Source organism: Solanum verrucosum, unplaced genomic scaffold, assembly GCF_900185275.1.
Source record: "Solanum verrucosum unplaced genomic scaffold, falcon-dt-bn FXZP01000273.1, whole genome shotgun sequence".
NCBI classification, from domain to species: domain Eukaryota; kingdom Viridiplantae; phylum Streptophyta; class Magnoliopsida; order Solanales; family Solanaceae; genus Solanum; species Solanum verrucosum.
Genome location: NW_026020163.1, coordinates 1,899,254 through 1,921,190, shown reverse-complemented (window position 1 = coordinate 1,921,190; position 21,937 = coordinate 1,899,254). Strand labels below are relative to the sequence as shown.

The 21,937-nt window shown below is 30.2% G+C and overlaps 3 protein-coding genes across 3 annotated transcripts; 2 read left to right on the top strand and 1 right to left on the bottom strand.

Annotated features, from left to right (window-relative positions):
- The first annotated feature begins 8,617 nt into the window (after window positions 1-8,617).
- On the top strand, window positions 8,618-12,562 carry LOC125828610 (probable leucine-rich repeat receptor-like protein kinase At2g33170). Its single transcript, XM_049507924.1, has 2 exons — window positions 8,618-11,590; window positions 12,212-12,562. The coding sequence occupies exons 1-2, from the start codon at window positions 8,647-8,649 to the stop codon at window positions 12,559-12,561; spliced, it is 3,294 nt and encodes a 1,097-aa protein (XP_049363881.1). The 5' UTR covers window positions 8,618-8,646; the 3' UTR covers window position 12,562.
- A 3,690-nt stretch (window positions 12,563-16,252) lies between these two features.
- Window positions 16,253-16,712, bottom strand: LOC125828629 (uncharacterized). The gene has a single exon (XM_049507945.1). The coding sequence runs from the start codon at window positions 16,700-16,702 to the stop codon at window positions 16,253-16,255; it is 450 nt and encodes a 149-aa protein (XP_049363902.1). The 5' UTR covers window positions 16,703-16,712.
- Window positions 16,713-20,370: 3,658 nt separating this feature from the next.
- On the top strand, window positions 20,371-21,427 carry LOC125828617 (inositol oxygenase 4-like). The gene has a single exon (XM_049507933.1). The coding sequence runs from the start codon at window positions 20,389-20,391 to the stop codon at window positions 21,256-21,258; it is 870 nt and encodes a 289-aa protein (XP_049363890.1). The 5' UTR covers window positions 20,371-20,388; the 3' UTR covers window positions 21,259-21,427.
- The last annotated feature ends 510 nt before the right edge of the window (window positions 21,428-21,937 follow it).

The following is a 21,937-nucleotide window of genomic DNA, read 5'->3' as shown; positions in this document are numbered from 1 at the left end:
GATCTATTTTTGATTTTTGACTTATTTTAAGTCATTTTTTATATTGTCAAACACTTTCTAATTTATTTTAACTCATTTTTGACTTATTTTAAGTTATTTATTTTGTCAAACACTTTCAGAAGTCAAAAACTGATTTAAAAATAGGTTTGATCAACTTTTAAGTCAATCAAAATACCCTCTAAATGACATGTATGATTTTTTGTTTATAAATTATAAAGTATAACTTAAAAAAAAAAAAAATACAACCCCCACCCCTAGACTGTCAGTCCATAATTTCTAGCTCTTTCACTTCATAATTATGGAGTCTTCTATTTGTTTTTTTTCATCTTTTAGCTCTATTCTTGATTTATTCATTTTAGGCATAATGGAGACATGTCAAGACACTTCTGTCAAGTGTAAATGTCTACTTTTATAAATATATGTCAAGTCTAAAAAATTATAATGGCATTTAGTTATGAAATATTTTGGAAAAACTATCTTATTAGACATATATCTATATTATATATACTAATTATATCTATAGTTTCAAATAATTACGTATCTTATCGTTAATTATGAGTTTTCTACTATATATTGAGGAAAATATATCTAGATATATGCATTTTTGCAACCAGGTACACTAAAATAGGGAGAGAGGTAAGTGAGATAGTCATGTATATTAGATACATGTGATCACACTAGATATACACTAGATACATGTATATGTATGTATCTAGTGTGGTTCACATGTATTTGGGATACCAAATACATAGGAAAGTAGCGAGTGAGATGGAACAGAGGCAAGTGAGGCGAGGGAGATTTGTTATGCATCTCAAATACATATGAATCCACTAATTAGACACAGTGTATCTAAAACAAATTACACACCCTATGTATCCCGAGATACATGTATCTTGACGTATTAGGATGCACCAAAATATGGTAAGATTCATAATATTACAACTAGAATGTATCTCAATAATTAACTCCTAAACTAGTAAAGTTTCGATATATTTTTTATCCCAATTTTTTAAAACTTTTTTTCTTGCCCAATAATACTTGCCCAAAAAGATTATTAGATAGAATAGAAGCAATCACAATAGGATAAGGATAGGAGGCAATTATATAAATGCTCTTCTTGTCTGAAAAGATAAGTTAGAACTTAGAATAAAACCAATCATAATAGGACAACTACGAGATATTAGATAACTACAGTATTTAGATGTTGAAACTTGGACTACTCTATTTTAATATATTTAAATGGTATTTTTAGGTGATTGATTTAACAAAGAGAATTATTTATACTCCCTCTGTTTCACAAAGAATGACCTCCTTTCTTTTTCAGTCAGTTTCAAAAAAATGACCTCTTTCCTTTTTTAGTAACATTTTACTTTTTGCTTTCCACGTGGCATGTTTAAGACCACAAGATTAAGGGCAATTTTGTACATTTGACATAACTTTAATTTAGGACCACAAGATTCAAAAGTCTTCTTTAATTTCTTAAACTTTGTGTCAAGTCAAACCAGACCAATCTTTCTGAAACGGAGGAAGTACTTTATTTTGAATATTTCTACTAGTGTAAAGTATTAATATGATATAATTGAAATATTTGTTGAAAAGTCAAAGTCATGATCTTTAATTAAACGAATATATGTAAGTCGAAGATGACCAAACTATGATCACCACTTTACCATTCAGTAAAATATCAAAAATCAAACTCTTAAATAATACCAAATTAATTTAATATAACAATGATATAATATTTTTTTTAAATCGTAAACTAAAATCGAACCGAATTTTTCAATAGCGTACCAGGCACAGTACCCCTACGATTGATAAAAGATAGTAGTTGTTAAATAATGCACGAAAATAAATTGGAGAAGAAGAAATACGTGGGATCTCCTAGGCCATAGCCTACTAAGATTCAAGAACGATTAAATATTCAATCTCTTTCATTAAAAAATTATATACATCAATGAAGAAATCTTAACCGTTTCATATATTAAAAAAAAAAGAGTGAAGCAGTATCTTACCACCTCAACTTTACACTGCATATATTTTTTAAAAACCGTAAACTCAACTTTACATTGCATATATTTTTTAAAAATCGTAAACTAAAATTATCGAATCGAATTAGAAAGATGGGTAGATTTTGAGATGAAAATGTATATAGAAATGATAGACTTAACCCCTTAACTAGGATCAAGAGGTTAGGCAACATTTCCCCTCCCCACCCTCCTTATTTTTTTAGGGATAATTATGAATTTGAACTATTCAGTTATTTAGTTTATATAATATAAACAAAATATATAAATAGTATATATGCTTTATACTACATATATTAGACATATAATATAAACTAATAGTATATATTGTGTATACTTTTGTTATATTAAAAACTAGATATATAGTCGATTAATATATATTGATAACTATTCAAAAATTATATGTTCACACGTTATTTATAGATCGGTAGAATCTGTCATACCTCCTTCACCACAAAGAGACTTTTGATGAGAGAAATATCATTTTTAGAAAAAGGAACCTTCTACAACATTGGTAGGTAATTTGGCCGAACAATCTACGACTTGATTAGTCTTATTGAAATAATGTGAGGTTGAATTAAATATCACTAGTGTTATTAGTGTCTTATAAAAAGCTATATGCTTTATGAATTTTCGAGAAAAATAATTTATATTGAGTTCTAAATAAATTATTGATACGATATGCCAAGTCAACTTTTATGGGTCTTGACTAAAGCTACTAAAAGAAACATAAATACATATCCTTTTCTAAAAATAAAATAAAAAATTGAATTTCTATAGATTTATGATTCTCAAGATTATATAATTCTCTATTATCATATGAATTATTGTTATTTGAAAATTATGTTCTTAACTTCCACATAGTACCCCATTATTGGTTTTACAACTAATTGATGATTTTTAATATTACATGTGAATCCTGATTTGTTTTGGATTATGGAATTTTAGTAGTTCAATTAATTATTATTTAACTTTAATTTTATTTTGTTAATGAGGATTCGATTCTCCACCTTTTAATCTCCTTCCCTTGCTCCTAATTTTTTATTCAAAAAATGCTCAACAATGGGATAGAAAATATTAGTAATATTTTTCCAATTTATGATTCCTAGCTAGTTGTCGTATCTAAAAATTTAATACTCCTTAAATAGCTAATTTCTAGATTTAAAAATTATTTCCTCCATTTTATATTACTTGTCTACATTATTAAAAATATTTGTCCTAAATTACTTGTCAGTTTACAAAATCAATCCATTTATTTTCATTTTGTCCTTAAAATTGATTCTTTTTTAAAAGTATAAATATTATAAAGCTTCTCCATTGTTAATCTCCGTACTGATACTGATAAATAAAACACACAAATAGAATATTAAAAAAGAGTTTTAAGAGTAAATTTACTAAAATACCTTTCTTCCTTTTTTATAATTTTTTTAGTTGGCATGTAAAATGGAAAATGAACCACTAATATAGAACCTAGGACTAGTATATATATATATATAGTAACTAATGTTGTTATATCATTTGCATGTAAATCCTCTTGAAATAAATACTAATACAATTTCTTAGTAAAAAAGCAAATATCTTGTATAAAGATGATAAAATGTTTGTGTTCCAATTTGCCGCCATCGGCGAAAATAGTCACTATCGAGGAGCTTAGTAGGGCACAACGGGCCAAGGGACCTGCTAATGTGTTGGCCATCGGAACAGCCAATCCTTCCAATTGTAATCTTTTTGTTATCTTGATTTGCATAATTCCAATAATTCAAAATGTTTTCTTGTAAAGATTATATTTTATTCTCTTCTTTTAATTTATAAAATATATTTAGTTAGGGGGGCTATATGCAAATTATTTTAAAATAATTTATTTAATGTCGATATCTTATTAATCTTCATCTAATTTCTCCATTTATACATATTGAAACCAAGCTTAAGAAAATACATACACTGAAAAGTCTCTGAGTGAAAGAACAAAGGGTCGAAGATCTTGAGTTTTTGCTTTGGCTAATTGTTGTTCTTTGTTTTTGAGATTAATTATAATGTTAAAATTATTTTTTTATTTATATACTAATATTGAATTTTCTTGATTTCTTCGTGTTGGAACTCAAATTATGTTTTAATTGACGTTGGTTTACATTTTTGATCATATATTGTAGGTGCTAAATCAATGATTAAGAAGAGATACTCACACTTAACCGAGGAAATCTTGAAAAAGAACCCTAACATTTGTGAATATAATGCACCTTCTCTTGACGCTAGACAAGAAATAACAATTGTTGAGGTTCCAAAACTAGGCCGGCCAAGAGGCCACCCAAAAGGCCATCAATGAATGGGGCCAGCCCATATCTATTAGATTACCCATTTGATCTTTTGCATCACTAGGCACTAGTGATGTGAACATTCCAGGAGCTGACTACCAAATTGAACTAAAATTGGGCCTAAAACCTGAAAAACTCAAAGCTACAAGGCATGTGTTGAGTGACTATGGGAACATGAGCAGTGCTACTGTACTATTTGTTTTGGATGAGATGAAGAAAACTTCTATCAATAAAGGATTGTGTAGCACGGGTGAAGGCCTTGAGTGGGGTGTGCTTTGTTGTTTTTGGGCCTGGCCTAACTATTGAGGCAGTCGTCCTCCAAAGTATTTCTATTTAAGTCTAAATTGTCTTTTTTACTTTACATTTTTTTTCATTTGCTAATATATATTTATCGTTTTGTTTCACATTAATAAATAATGATATTTTTAATTTCTTGCTTCCTTTATCTTTTTAGAGGTCGTAATAATGTTTTTTCTTAACTGAGTTATTGTTTATATATTATAATTCTAGCCTATGTATTACACAATAAAATATATTTTTTAATCTTAAATTCAAAAATAAGATCAGTCCAAATATGCTTTGAACAATATGAAAGTTGAAACCAACTGTAAGAGCTACAAATATTTTCTTCATCTCAATTTATTAAATATTTTTAACTTATAAAAACTAATTTGACTTCTTGTTAGACCGAACTCTAGCTCAATTAATTTATTTTACTTTTAATTAAACGAATACGTTTAAAAATACACCAACACTATATATTTCACAATTTAAATCTTATCAAAATTGTGAAATAATATTTTTTACAAAAAATAATTTCCTTACACGACAAAATTATTTTCTTATATCCCATAAATAAGTCAAGAATGTACATAAACCTCTATGAAGTTTCAGATATTGTGGCATGTTCCATACAAGAGAATTTAATGGGATCCATATGTTGGCATGGAAAATTAATAATATACCTAAATTAAAATAAAGTACTTCCTCCGTGTTATAAAATATTTATCGTATTTTTTATTTACACGTTAATATTAGCTAGGAGGAGTATTTGATATTTTACTTTTATTTATGTGTTGAGACATAATATTTTTTTTCATTGACTATTTACTCTATTCATATGTTATAATTAAGGTATTTGTAGTTTTTCAAGGTAAGACCTCACCCCTTGTTCTAATTTTTCTCTTTGAAGTCCTTATTTTTTTATTAATAAAAACTAGAAATTACTTTCAACTTCTAAACAAAAAAAGATCAATATTTCAAAATAAGAACGATTAGTATTTTGAGAGCGATGAAATATATAACAATAATAATTTAGTTACTCTCCGCGTTAATGATAGAAATTGTCGACGTAGTTCATGTATATTTTATTATACTATCTTATTAATGGTCCAAAAGATAAAATAAATTAATTATTGTTCATGTTGACCAAATTATTATTTCATTTATCTAAGGACAAAATTGAGCTTTAACATTGACTTTGAATAAATAAAAAGAATCTTTTTGCATAATTAAATGCGATAGAATTGATTAATATACAATAGAAGATATTCAAAGATATTCTTACACTAATTTATACAAAATTATTGTTTTTGTTTAGGGATTTTATCTTCAAGATATTCTTACATTAAAAATGAAAATAGCATTGGTTTCGGAGTTTTGATCTAGTGATAAAAAGGCAACAAGTATTATCTGTGCATTAGATATATATGTTACGACTTCTGAGTTTGAACCTTACTGATATATTGCTTGCAAACAACAGTTTAATATATAGATGGAGAAGAATAGAGGGATGATTTCATTATTTATCAATTTAGAATATATATTATTGATCTTAAATTATTATTTTTTAATTATAAAAAAGATGAAAAATAGAGTAGGTAACCTTCACCTTATGACCATGATGATTAATTTTCTTATTTATGAATTATGATTTGATGATGAGGGGATGAATGGTCATCACGTTGCATATTTCTTATTTAGTTTAATTGCCTAAAATATTATACCAACACCAAATAACTAAAAGGGGGATATTTAGAACAACAACAATCAATATCATTACAAATGATGTTCCCGATGTTGGGAAAGGATAATGTGTATGTAGTAGCCTGTATTTTTATTTTATGTACATGAAAATATTTTTTTATGATAGGTAGTCGGTTAAAAGGAATAAATATAATGTGTAGATAGATATTTTAACTTGATCTTAATTGACAATTAAATACGTCGATTTTGAGAATACACATCTAGGCACATCAATCCGTTTTTATTATGTTGGTTGAGCATTCCAACTTATAAAATAATTAGTTAGAACACTACTAAATTTTATGTGACACGTCAGCATCGGGTGTCTACTAACACCAATATTATGATTTAGAACAATGTCTATTGTTCCCTCTTAAAATTCTATTAGTTCACCCTCCATTAATTCATCGAAGTTGTGAATAAGTACAATGCCATCACAGACATAATAAGAACGAATTGAGGTGTCTAGATGTGTACGGAGTATTTAAAAATAATCATTTAGACACCTTCAAAATTTATGTGTCATGTCAGTATCAAACGTTTACCAATACCAACACCAACGTTATTTGATTTTGAATTCAGAACAATGACTATTATACCCTCTTCAAATTGAATTAATTCACTCGCCATTACTTCATCAAGGTCTTGAATATGAGCAATGTCATTGCAGATATAATAAGAAAGATCGAGGTGTCTAGATATGTATGGAGTGTTTAATGTAAATTTATGTGTCACTCCAGCATCAGGTGTCCATCAACATTATGTGATTCCAAATCTACAATGCATATTGTACTATGTTCAAGTTCTATTAATTACCCGCCATTATTTCATCAAGATTGTGAATACGAGCAATGTTATCATAGACGCAATTGAAACAAATTGAGGTGTCTAGACGTGCATGATGTATTATAAGCAAAAAAATAGTTGTTATTTTTATTTTATTTTTAAAAAAAAGAAGATGACACCATTGCTAGCATCACCATCTGATTTCACTTCCTCTGAGTCCTCATGTACAATTTTTCCAAAAAAAAAACAGCAACAAAGAAGCTGTCCGAATCTCAAAAGTCCATATGAATATTTTTCTGAAAAAGTGTATGTAAAATGCCTAGAAAGTTGACAGTTAGTGACCCTTTGAAGCACTCAAAAGCAACTTTTTAGAGAGAGACAAGATTCTTGAAACCATCTTTTCAATATTTTTCGTCAATAAAGAAAAGGGTAGCAAAATCATTACTTAAAAACATTACATTTGAATTCCCATGTTTCTTTTTGCTTGTTAAATACATAAAGTTTGAATCTTTTTACCCTTTTCACAAATTGTTCATATAGATGTGAAGATCCCCGCAATTCTTGGAAAAAAAGTAGGAGCTTTTAGCTTTATATATATAGAATTTTTCATCTATAAAGAAAAGGGTAGCAAAATCTTCACTTAGAAACATTAAATTTAATTTCCCATGTTTTGTTTTGCTTGTTAGATACATAAAGTTTGAATCTTTTTTACCCTTTTCACAAAATTGTGCATATAGATAAGAAGATCTCCACAATTCTTGGAAAAAGTTAGGAGCTTTTAGTTTATTTATAGAATTCTCCCATTTCAAGATTCTATGGTTTTTGCTGTGTTATCAACAAAAGGAATCACTTGACAGGTCTCCTGCATTTTGAAGAAGTGATGCTACAAAAGTCTAGAGGTATGATAAAGTTTTGATCTTTAATGGATTTTCTTTATATAGTTGACTTGTTAATCTAGCATATTGGCTATACATTATTTGATGGAGTTTCTTGGCAATTCTGAGTTTTGGAGTTCTTTGAAATGGTTAATCTGTCAATCTGCTAGATATTTATTTGGATTAGACTTTGCTTTGGTTTATCGGATTGAGGATTTAAATTTGATCAGTTCAGTTTATTTCATTTTAAACATAGAACTATTACACTTTGAAATTATGAGCTCAAAATTTAGTATTATCTTTCTAGGATTGTAGTGTTATTTTACATATATATCTATACTCCGTGTATAAAGTATTAGGTTGTTGATCCCGACATGTTTGGGACTGAGGCGTAGTTGTTGTTTGTTGAAAATATTAGGTTCAGTTGAACTCGTTGACTATATGCTACATCCATTGCTGGTCTTGTCAGTGTTGCTTTCTACCTAACTCTGCTGATTCATTTGCTTTGTCTTTATGATTGAATGTGTGATAGTGTGAGTTCTTCTCTAAAATTTTCAATATTTGTATCAGTATAGGTTGGATAACAGATCAAGGTTCAACTTTGGGTTATTGAGAGTTTTCGTAATGTCTGGAGTATATGACTCAAGAACTGGTCTAATTCTGATTTGGGTAGTTTTCTTGTTGGCTTCCGCTACGATGGTTTGTCCTGCAGAAGGATTGAATGCTGAAGGAATGTACCTACTTGAGTTGAAAAAGAATTTAAAGGATGAGTTTAACAATCTTGAAAATTGGAATCCTAGTGATGAGATGCCGTGTAGATGGAAAGGCGTAAATTGCACTTCTGATTATAATCCAGTTGTGCAATCTCTTGATTTGAGTTTTATGAATCTTTCAGGCACTTTGAGTTCTAGCATTGGTGGTCTCGTAAGTTTAATCGTTCTTGACTTGTCTTTCAATGGATTCACAGGGAATATTCCGAAAGAAATAGGGAACTGCTTGAAAATGCAGAGTCTTCAGCTCCATGATAATGAGTTTTACGGGCAGATTCCTGATGAATTGTATAACCTTTCTCATTTGAAAGACTTGAATTTGTTCAATAACATGATATCTGGTCCTATATCAGAGGAGTTTGGGAGACTCTCTTCTTTAATTTCTTTTGTTGCATACACCAATAATCTCACTGGTTCACTCCCTCGATCACTCGGGAAACTAAAAAAATTGGAAACATTTCGTGTGGGGCAGAATCCGCTTTCTGGAACCTTACCTGCTGAGATTGGTGATTGCAAGAGTTTACAAGTTCTTGGTCTTGCACAAAACAATATAGGAGGAAATATACGCAAAGAGATCGGTATGCTTAGAAGATTGAAACAACTTGTACTTTGGGACAATCAACTCTCGGGCTATATCCCGAAGGAACTTGGAAACTGTACAAAACTTGAACTGCTTGCTTTATACCAGAACAACCTGGTTGGAGAAATTCCTGCTGCAATAGGTAAGCTCAAATCACTCAAGAGGTTATACCTATACCGGAATGGATTAAACGGTACAATTCCAAGGGTCATTGGGAATCTTTCGTCAGCGATAGAGATTGACTTCTCAGAGAACTATCTAATAGGAGACATACCAATTGAGTTCAGTCAAATAAAGGGACTGATGTTGTTGTATCTGTTTCATAACCAGCTCAATGGTGTGATACCTCGGGAACTTTCTAGTTTAAGAAAGTTGGAACGTCTTGATCTGTCGATTAACTACTTATATGGCTCTATTCCATTTTCATTTCAGTATCTCACTGAATTGGTTCAGTTACAGCTCTTTCAGAATTCTTTAAGTGGAACTATTCCTCAAGGTCTCGGTAACTATAGCCGACTTTGGGTGGTTGATTTTTCTGACAACTACCTCACAGGAGGAATTCCTCCTAATATTTGTAGGAATTCAAATTTGATTTGGCTAAATCTTGGTTCAAACAACTTGCATGGAGTCATTCCATCTGGTGTTATTAAGTGTGACTCATTGGTACAACTTCGTCTTGACGGTAACTGGCTACAAGGGAGTTTTCCTTCTGACTTGTGCAAACTGAGTAATCTATCTGCTCTTGAATTAGGACAGAACACGTTCGGTGGTCTAATTCCTCCTGAGATTGGAAACTGTCAAAAGTTGCAAAGACTTGATCTTTCAGGCAATTATTTCACACATGAATTGCCTCAAGAGATAGGGAATCTTGAAACACTTGTGACGTTTAATGTCTCGTCTAATTTGCTGACAGGTCAAGTACCACAAGAAATTCTGAAATGCAAGGCGTTGCAACGACTTGATCTCAGTAGGAACAGCTTTAGTGGTGCTATACCTGATGAAATTGGAAAACTAGCACAGCTTGAACGTCTTTTGGTTTCGGATAATAAGTTCTCTGGAAAGATACCAGTAGCATTGGGGAGGCTTTCTCGTTTGAACGAGCTGCAGATGGGTGGAAATTCATTTTCAGGTGAAATACCATCAGAATTGGGTGATCTTACTGGTCTACAGATCGCGATGGATCTTAGTGACAACAATCTCTCTGGTTCAATACCACCTAAGCTTGGAAATCTTATCCTACTAGAGTGTCTCAATCTCAACAATAATCATCTGAGTGGTGAAATACCAATTACATTCGGAAACTTGACGAGTCTAATGAGCTGTAACTTTTCATACAATAACCTCACTGGATCATTGCCGGATATACCACTCTTTCAGAATATGGATGTCAGCAGCTTTATTGGAAACAACGGGCTTTGTGGTGGTCGTTTAGGTGGATGTAACAAATATCCTCCGTTCAATTCTGATCCTCCAACCAAAAATGCAGGTGCTCCAAGAGGGAAGATTGTTATTGTTGTTGTGGCTGTTGGTAGTGGTGTTTTTCTTGTTTTGATTATGGTAATTTTGTATGTGATGAAGCGGAAACCAGTTGATCAGATGGTTGCATCAGTAAAAGATAAGAACGCGTCATTTCCAGCTTCGGACATATATTTCCCTCCCGAAGAGGAGTTCACTTTCCAAGACTTAGTTGAGGCTACAAACAGTTTTCATGACAGTTATGTTGTTGGAAGAGGAGCTGTTGGGACAGTATACAAAGCAGTCATGCAATCTGGACGAAAAATCGCTGTTAAGAAGCTGGCTTCTAACAGAGAGGGTAATAACATAGAAAAGAGTTTCCGAGCAGAGATTTCAACTCTCGGAAAGATTAGGCATCGTAACATTGTAAAACTGTATGGCTTTTGCTATCATCAAGGTTCTAATCTGCTTCTTTACGAGTACATGGACAAAGGTAGCTTGGGTGAATTGCTTCACGGTGCATCTTGTAGCTTGGATTGGCCTCAACGCTTCATGATAGCTCTTGGGGCAGCTGAAGGACTTTCTTACTTACATCATGATTGCAAACCACAGATCATCCACCGCGATATAAAGTCCAATAATATTTTGCTCGATGAGAAGTTGGAAGCTCATGTTGGTGATTTTGGTCTTGCTAAAGTTATCGACATGCCTCAAACTAAGTCGATGTCTGCAATTGCTGGATCATATGGCTACATAGCCCCTGGTATGTACATTTCATTATTTTTTCATGAGAACTTGTGTAGTATAGCCTGTCTACTGTCTGCGAATAATGTCAAGAAACATATGGCCGGCTAGATTGCTCTAACAAGACTAATATATTTTAGATAAGCAATGATTATAACTCTTCATCGAAAAATCAGTGAACTTACACGAAAAATCTCAAGTATAGTTCCTCCCATGAGCTGACAAGTGTATGTTAGTTTTCCTCACACTTTGACTAGCAAATAGTACTAGTGTTTCCTTGGTGAACGTTTTTGCTTCTTTTATTTATACTCAACAACAACAACATACCCAGTGAAACCCCACAAAGTGCCATCTGGAGAGAGTAGAGTGAACACAGACCTTACCCTTACCTCGTAGAGGTAGAGAGACTGTTTTCAAAAGACCCTCGACTCAAGTGAAGCGAAGAGAACAATACAACTAGTAGAAAAGAGTGCAGAGCATACATGAAAGGAATAGTAACATCAACAACATAATACGATCACCTAAACATAGTAAACAACAGATGATATTTGAAGTAAGGGTAATACTATTTGATGAACTATTTGAAGAGAGTAAGCAGACGCGTCTACTTTGTTTAACGGTTCTGCTTTTCCCATTGCAGAATATGCTTACACCATGAAAGTAACAGAAAAATGTGATATCTATAGTTACGGAGTAGTCCTTTTGGAGTTGCTAACAGGAAGAACACCGGTGCAGCCACTCGATCAAGGAGGTGATCTTGTCACTTGTGTAAGGCATTATATCCGGGACAATTCATTGACACCAGGGGTACTCGATATCCGATTGGATTTGACAGATAAAACTACTGTTAGTCACATGCTTACAGTCTTGAAAATTGGTCTAGTCTGCACTTGTTTGTCCCCGGCTGATCGCCCTTCAATGCGCGAAGTTGTGTCAATGTTGATGGAGTCTGATGAGCAAGAAGGTAACTTCATCTTGTCTCAAAGTTGATCTCCCTATGACAGAAACATAATAACATGTTAAATGTTATGTTATGTTGCTTGGACTCTCCAAAAATGTTACAGCACCCGTGTCTGATCCTCAAAACATGCACTACTTTTGAAGGATTCGACATGCATCTGGTGGCATTTTTGAAAAGTTCGAGCAACATAGGTTAAATGTATAAAAATCGCGGAGTCTGATAAGCTTTCTAGTGTTAGTTCTTGTATTGTATTCTACAGTTGAATAATAGAAATTACTACATGTTTCTCAAAATGTAAATAACATCTCACTTTGTAGATGAGTTCAAAGGTTCAATAATGCTTACTTTGTCTAATCCTCTAAAAACGCATAGCTTTTGAAGGATCTGACATACATCTGTCAATATTTTTGAAAAATTCGAGCAACATAGCTCGTAAAAATCCTGCATATGCCACTAAGTTAATTGAAGAGGAAAAGTGAAGACGTCTCTCAAAATCCTATTAAACGAAACAAGTTGGTTCTAATATTGTACATCAACAAAAGTTCTTTACTCCTCAATAGGAGTGCAAACGAGTTGGTCAGATCGAATATTAACAGGTTGAAAATAAGTTAAATAAAAATGGATAAAATATTCGATCTGTTCATATTTAATACAGATAGAAAATGAGTTAATCGATGAATAATATAGATATTTATATATCCATGGCTTTAAGAATAGTCAACTCAGACACAATCTAAAAGTCAAAGTAACTAGACTCCCAAAAAATAAAAAGATGTTTTATGTATATATATATATATTACATGTTGACACGATTGATATCTAATGAATTGAATTAAATAACTACTTGTTCTTAAACCATTTTACCAACCCTACTCCTCAATTATACTATAGGTTATAAAAACAATAGTTAACTAAATATACCTTTTTTTGCAATCATAAACTAGATGCCAGAACTCATTTTTTTTTTTTCTAAATTGATATAGGACAAGTTACAAGTGACATAAAACTAAAATAAAGTTGTATATATCTTTGTGGAATATGGTAGCTGTTGACAGAAAGCATTTGCATGTTTTACTTATCAAGATCAATTAAAAAAAGAACTAAAATAGCTACTTTGGTGATGCATAAGTTCATAAAGTTTTTTGGCTTTAACACACTTCTTTAAAAGGTAAATTGCACAAGTTGGAAGAAGTTCGGTTCAGAGACGGGTTCAATATTTAAATTTTATAAATTCGACTTTTAGAGTTTTTAGTACTCAAAACTTATTATACTTTTAAAATTATAAGTTCAAAGATAATAGTTCTTAAAATTTTGGTGGAATTTTTCATAAAAAAATACTAAATTCAGATAAATCCGTTGTCTGGTTCAATGATTGAGAAGGGATAAAAGGATAGTGTCAATTAATTAATTAATTTCCTTAATTAAATAAGATTATCATGACTTAAAAAGAAAGCACTAGGAAAGTTAACTATCAACTGGACTAATTAAATAGGACAAGTTGCAAAGCAAAAACTTTAGGAGTTTACACCATTAGAGATGCAAACAAAAATTGTTTTCTTTTTAGTTTAAGTGGAATGCATGACTATACTTTATAACTGGCAATTTGATGAAAATATGATATCATATTTTAGATAATTTAAATAAAATATTATGTTTGTAGCTTTTAAGCTAATAGAGAGAATCAAATATATATATTATTTATATATTTATCCAAAAGAAAATCTGCTTTTTGCATTGAAAGGCAACTTTAGCTCAATTAAAAAACTTGATTCATTGAGTCCCACAAAGATCCTATGCTATCATAGGGCAGTCGTTTAGCTTTAAAAAATGATTTGTTTTAAAATAATTCACTTTAAATACTTACAAAATAGTAATTTATTTTTCTAATTAGACTAGGTTGGAAGTGTAAAGACAAACTCTGAAGTTTAAAGGGTCAGATAAAAACATAATATTTGGAATGCTAATTTAGTGATGAAATACATAAGACATGCGTGGAAATGATGAAGTTTGACACGCAAGTTATTTCCAAGAGAGATAGTTTCAAGTATATATCTTGGCTCTTTTTATAAAGAATGTGGAGACATTGATGACGATGTCACACATCGTATTGATGTGTGTGGATGAAGAGGAGGCTTGCGACATTCGGAGTTCTGTGTGATAAAAAGGTACCACCAAAATTTAAAGGTAAGTTCTACAAAGTGGTGGTTAAACCGATTTTTTTGTACAAGATGGAGTGTTGATCAACCAAGAAACTCCATGTTCAGAAGATGCAAGTAGCTAATTCACTAATTATATTTTCTTCACCGTCACATGATAAACATTAATTTAGCAGGACTTGAATTAAACTCTAGACCTACTGATCGAAATTCAAACTCGTTTCAAATCGAATTATGACAATAGATCGATACACTTGTAAAAAACCATGCCTACACACTTTGTTGCTATAAATTTTTTGAAAATGACAAGAGACACCACTAAAAATGGTGTTCAATTTTGGGTGATTTTTTGCCTCCCACAAGTTATATGCAAGCAAGGAAAGGAAAAAGATGGTTCATTAAGAATATTTTCCTAACCTAATTTCTTAAATGGGAAAACGCACTATCTTATCATTTTAATATTAGTGGAACCAAAAAAAAATCTTTTTTTCTTTTTTGCTAACTTTTAATTTTATAATTTTATATAGCCGTATTTCAATCTACATGTCTTAATTAACTATTTTCAGAACTATGTATATATATTTTAATTTAGTTTGAAAATTTGGATGTGATCATTATGTCCCATCTTACACTAAAACTTAAGAAGAAGTAAGTCTAAAATTAGAAACTAATTGAATTAATGGAGAGCACAAGAGATGCATGGTTGAAAAAACAGACAATTTTTAAAAAAAAAATAATATTATTATCATTAGACTAACAAAGTTAAAGTTGAAGTATTTAATCAACTGAGTTACTAAGATTTCTCAAATAATTAAACTCTAGAATAATATGTTTTTATTAGTGTCATAGAAACTAATTATAAAAGCTCAACTTGCTTGCACACAATTGACAAAATCATACCGTGCGTGGTTATGGTGGAGGTAGAACTTTTAATAGAAAGCATCAAAACCTCAAAATATAAATAAGTAATTTAGTACACAAAAAAGTCAATAGATTTTAACATATAGTATATACATAATAGAAAATTTTATTGATTTACGTAGAATGTGATTTTGTAACAAAAGGGTGTCAATTGATACCCCGACCTTTGGACAAAAGTTGGCTCCGCCACTAGTATATATCTTTTTTCACTAATCATCTAATTAAAATATATATTTTTATATGAAAATCATTTTTCAAGTAAATGACTTACATCGTATTAAATACACTCTTTAATAACATGATAAAAAGTTCTTGACGTAAATATAGTGCTTCACATGAGTTAAAAACATAAAGAGCACAAGGAACCAAAAAAAAGGATTATTCAGCATATATAAATGATGAAATATTAGAAAAAGATTAATTTTATACATATTATAAGACTAAGGTAATAAGTAACAAAGGAACATTGTGAATTTTGATCAAATAATTCAAGTCTACTCTTCAAAGATTTGGCATAACAACACTCATCGCAAAACTAGATATATTGTCGATATATATAAGTTAAACTCATCCAAAAAACACAATCTCTTACCTTTATGATAAGATGAAAAAAAAAAAAAAAAAAACCTTACAAAAATCCATCTCAAATCCAAGAAAAATCTTTTTGCCAATATATTTCATCATTACTAAAATAAAAACCATCTTCTTTGACCAACCAAAAACAATGGTTTGTAGGATTGCACCTTTGAACATCTCTATTACCATGAAAAGCTTGAAATTTCCTCCTTTTTTGGTCCAATTTCATTGTACACAAGTACATAGTGTTCTTCCAAAATTTTGTTTCGACACTCCAACTAAAATCATCGCGTTCTTGGAGGGCACGTCCCCCAATGTCACCGGAGTCATCATCGGACGAGCACCACACGATCAATGGGAGAGATGAATTGTTGGTGAAGCCATTGATAATGTGGATGTTGTAGATGTTGTTGCCAAAATAGTAGTAGTTATGATGATAAGGTTGTTGTTTTAAAGAAATGAAAGTAATGTAAGTAGCAAGGCCTAATATGAGGAGAAAAATGTTGTGTGCCTTCATAATTTTTTTTTGTGTTTTTATTTGGTGCTATCAACTATGTAGTTGTAATATATATATTATGAATGAATGGTTATGAAAAAAATTGAAGTTGTAGTGGCTATATATAGATATAGGCAGCTAGTTACATGATTCCTTTATGGTAAAGTGGTGTACTATGAAAATGAAAATCATATTTTTCATGGTATTTGTAATAATTTTAAAAAAATATTGCTGGCAGGTTCAAATTCCAACGAATAATATTGATGGAGTTACTCGATAACTATGCTCGATCATGGGAGGTGGAAGGTGATTCCCCCTAGAGTTAATCAAGTAGCGCCCAAAATACGACTTTCTTCGTCTCAATTTATGTGATGTAATTTGACTAGTGTAGAGTTTAAGAAATATGAAAAGACTTTGCAATGTTCCAAACTAGACTTAATAAGAGTACACTTTTGTAGATTTTTGGTCAGATAAATGGGATCCAACATGGGTAAAATGTTGATAGTGTCGTTAAATATTTGTCAAATAAGAAAATGTGTTATTCTTTCTGAAAAGAAAAGTGTGTCATATAAATTGGGACACGAAAAATATATGATTTCTTTTTAACTATCTATATTTTGATGGATAGAATTAACTGACACTTATACTTGGGAAGGTCAAAGATGATGATACACCTTGTGTAATTAGTTAAAATGTATATAAGCTGACTCGAACATGTACACCTTACTTAAAAAAAAAGTATTTGGAATTAGTTATGCTAATAGTCTTGATTTTTTTATTTTATTAAGAAACCCCTTTAAGAAAGTAGAATATGCGATTAGCACCTTATGGTTTTGTCAATTTGTAGTACTTTTTTTAGGCATTAATAATGGGTGAATTAGTGCATGTAAAGTGAAGTTACTTTTTATTATTTTTAAATTCTTAAAAATTTTAAACTAAATTCTAGAATTTTGGGTCAAACATGTTTAATTTCCGATTTTCAACTTTAGAAAAAATTTCATAATCAAACGCCCGTTAATTTCGTTTCTTTTGTTTTATGCAATTATGGTCGTTGCTTTCATGCTTCTATTCCTAGTTATGCATTATCGACAGGCTAAAGATATATGATAGGAATCAAAAAAGAAAAAAAGAAAAAAAAAACAGAAAACGCCAAAACAATATCCCAAAAATTTAGGTAAACAACTAGCATAGTTTAATGTGTGCATTTTTCTGATTAGACTTTTGTGTGCTTGTACTGTGCAAAAAAACATATAGGCTAATCGCGGCGTATCCAAAATTTTGAGTTTATAAAAAAAAAAATTTACCTATTGAATTCTGAATAAATTCAGGAATATTAGGTCAAAATTATTTCCGTAATTTTAATTATATCTTTGCGACTAAAGGCAGATCTAGAAGGTAGCTCCTTTTCACGATTATTAATTTATAATTTAATGACTGGAAAAAATAAAATCACATATTTATAAATATTTTTGAATCTTGATTCCGTCTCTGCACGCGATAAATATGAATCATGGTCAAGCACTACAATAAAGTTTCCTTTTTATCCTAAGGATCGATTAGCTACGTTTCATGACTAGTGATTGAACATTTATATTTTATATATACTAAAATCCCCACGTCTGTAATTCATGTAACAAGCATGCTGATCCTATAATATTGTTCAAGATTTTAATAATTGGTCATCATGATATTTATGATTTTATTTTTATTTTTTGAAATTACATATATACAGAGTGTTAAATGGACGGATTGACCGATAAGTTAAAATAGATTGAGTTAATATATAAGTGGGTTAAAATTATTTGGATTGAAATGTGTTGTACTGAAATGGGCTAAAAATGAGTCATAAACCAATCCCTCCGATTTTTACTAAATTTTAATTTCTTTGTTTGAATTTTTATGATTCTTTGGTACATAAAATATATATTTATTCTTTATTGTGGTTATAATTTATATATAATATTTCAAATAAAATAAAATGTCTTTTTGAAAATATTTCGATAAGATTTCTCGAGTTAATTTGGGCTATATACCATTTCAATTTTTGATGGACTGAAATGAATTGGAGTAAAATGGACTGAGTTTCGACATCTATTAATCTTACTAATTTCACACTGCATAAGATCCATTAAAGGGGGTCGTAATTTTTCTCTTTTTCAAGGCTCGAATTGAAACATCCGAAGGGATCATATCCATCCAACCACACCCATTTATGATTATTTTATGCTATCACTAAACAAAGTGTTCAGTCCCCACATTTGATCTTGAACAATTCTCACTCATGAAAATTAACTTTTTAGATTGAGTTAGACCCGACATACATTTTTTTAATGATGATCAGAGTCTGATCAATCTCAATTTTTCGTTTACTTTATGTCGAGCCAACTCTATATTATATAATCTATGCTCCAGTTGGCAGGTCTAAACATTCAGAAAGATATAAATAAGCTTCCGAATTTGGTCATTTAAGGTAAAAGAATAAAATCTTTTTATATGATCTTCGACAATTTTATGGATTGGCATAAAGAAATAAATATATAGATTAGGTTCTATCATGGAGGGCAAAATTCTGTTATGTGAAAGTAACCATACATAATGATGGAGGAATTTCTATCTTATATTATCTGAAATCATATTCTTCAATGACTTTAAGCTTTATCTATTATAGTGCTGACCCTAGAAATGATCATGTACAATAAGTGGTGCAATATGATTTTTCAAGAATTGCAAAAATCTAACACAAAAGGAAAGTATAGGTGTCGAAATATTCTGATAAGATGAAATCCACGTCAAGTCTCATTACAAAATTATGAAACCTCATATAAGACATCGAATTACCAAAAGAGAAGGATTACCAAAAATTAAAAGTAAAAATGGACCAATTAAGATAATGGATTATATTAGAGAGGACTATTGTTATCAAAATAATAGCTGACAAATATATATTTTTTATGACAAATGTGCTAAAAGGGCATGTTACATTAAAAATAATGTCCCTTTTGAAAATTTTAAATTTCTTTTTTTAATTGTCCTGAAACAGAAAAAAAAACAATTATTTTATTTGCATAAAATATTGCTCTGCTGGTAATGACTCACTAGGGCATTTTAAAAATGATTTTCATATATTTAAGGCATATTAATAAAAGTATTGACAATTTGTTATATTAGGAGGATAGATAGTTAGAAACTAAACACCTATTTGCATGGGCAAATCCACATCCCCAAACCTCAAACTATATTTTGTTCTTATCCTCTAGTATAATCTATTATCCAAACATTTGTGAAGTTGATAATAATAAACATAATAAATAAAAATAGAATTATTATAACAAGAAAATGGGAGGTGAAAATAATATCTAGTTAGAGATTTTTAAGGAATGACTTTAATTACCAACACTTATAAATACTTGTACTTTTTACTTTTTACCTAACTATCCCATCAAATAACTTCCCTCCTTTTCTTTAGATTAACCAAAAAAAAAAAAAAAAAAATTATCGTATTTGCTATCTTTATTATCCTATCCTATCCTATCCCTCTTTGCTTTGCTTTAATTACTTTCAATTATTCCCAAATTTGAGATTTGTGTTCTTTGTTGTAGTTCTATTTGTAACAATATTCTGAGTGAAAAGGTCCAGTTGACAATCTGAGCACAGGCCTCCCAAATCATTCCGTCTTTTCTCTATTCCTTTTTTTTTAATCACTAAAAATGACTATCCAACTAGAGGGAAAAAAAATCCAAGACCAAGACCAATTCATAGTGCCTCAAACAAATGCATTTGGACATAATTTTAGGGACTACAACAATGCACAAAGTGAAAGGCAAAAAGGGGTAGAAAAATTCTACAAAACACAACATATAAATCAAACATATGATTTTGTGAAGAAAATGAGAGAAGATTATACAAAATTAGACAAAGCAAAAATGAGCATATGGGAATGTTGTGAATTACTAAATGATGTTGTTGATGATAGTGATCCTGATTTAGATGAACCACAAATTCAACATTTATTACAAAGTGCTGAGGCAATTAGAAAAGATTATCCTAATGAAGATTGGTTACATTTAACAGCCTTAATTCATGACTTAGGTAAAATATTAGTTTTACCTAAGTTTGGTGGTTTACCTCAATGGGCTGTTGTTGGTGACACATTCCCTTTAGGATGTTCATTTGATGAATCAAATATTCACCATAAATATTTTAAAGAAAATCAAGATTTTAACAACTCAATTTACAACACAAAAAATGGAATATATTATGATTTTATTGGACTAGAAAATGTCATGATGTCATGGGGTCATGATGATTATATGTATATGGTTGCTAAAGAAAATGGTACAACATTACCATCAGCTGGACTTTTTATTATAAGGTATCATTCATTTTATCCATTGCATAAATATGGAGCTTATAAACATTTGATGAATGATGAAGATGAAGAAAATTTGAAGTGGCTTCATGTTTTTAATAAATATGATTTGTATAGTAAAAGCAAAGTTCATGTTAATGTGGAAGAGGTAAAACCTTATTATATGTCTTTAATTGAGAAATATTTTCCAGCAAAGCTAAGGTGGTGAAAAGGAGGTGATATATGAAGTTATGAACAAATTATATTGTAAATATAATTTGTGAGATGTGGATTAAGTTGTATAATAGATAGTTTGTAATATTGAAGTAATAATAATAATAATTAAGGAGTGTTTAATAGTCTCTTATGGGAATGGAATGGGAAAATTACTATATAAATAATACCCATTCTTTTCCTAAGAGATTGAATATGTTTTATAATATGTACATAATACATGATATTAATAAAATGATATATAATTTATTTATTATATAATATGTATGACTCATCCCTTGTTATTTATCTTTCATATTTTTAAGATATTATTTTGGCTTAATACTTTTGCATGATAATTTTATTTAGATATTTGAACTACAGTTTATTTCAATTGATCAACAATTGAAACATAATAAAATGTTCTTGTTTAGACACTTCCATTTTATCTTTTTTTTTTTAAAAAAAAAAACAATGTGTTTTCTCAAGTGTCTATATCGGGTAGTTGAGTTAACACAAGATATGTCATCTCTTTAATTTCATGTTACACATTAGCCTTAATTAGAGAACGCTTAGGGTTTTATGACTTATTGAGGCGAATACGTATAATTAAATAAAGTGATATATTTTAAATGATCAACTTATCTACATACTGAGCAATATTTGAAAACACACAAAAAAAAACCAAAATTTGA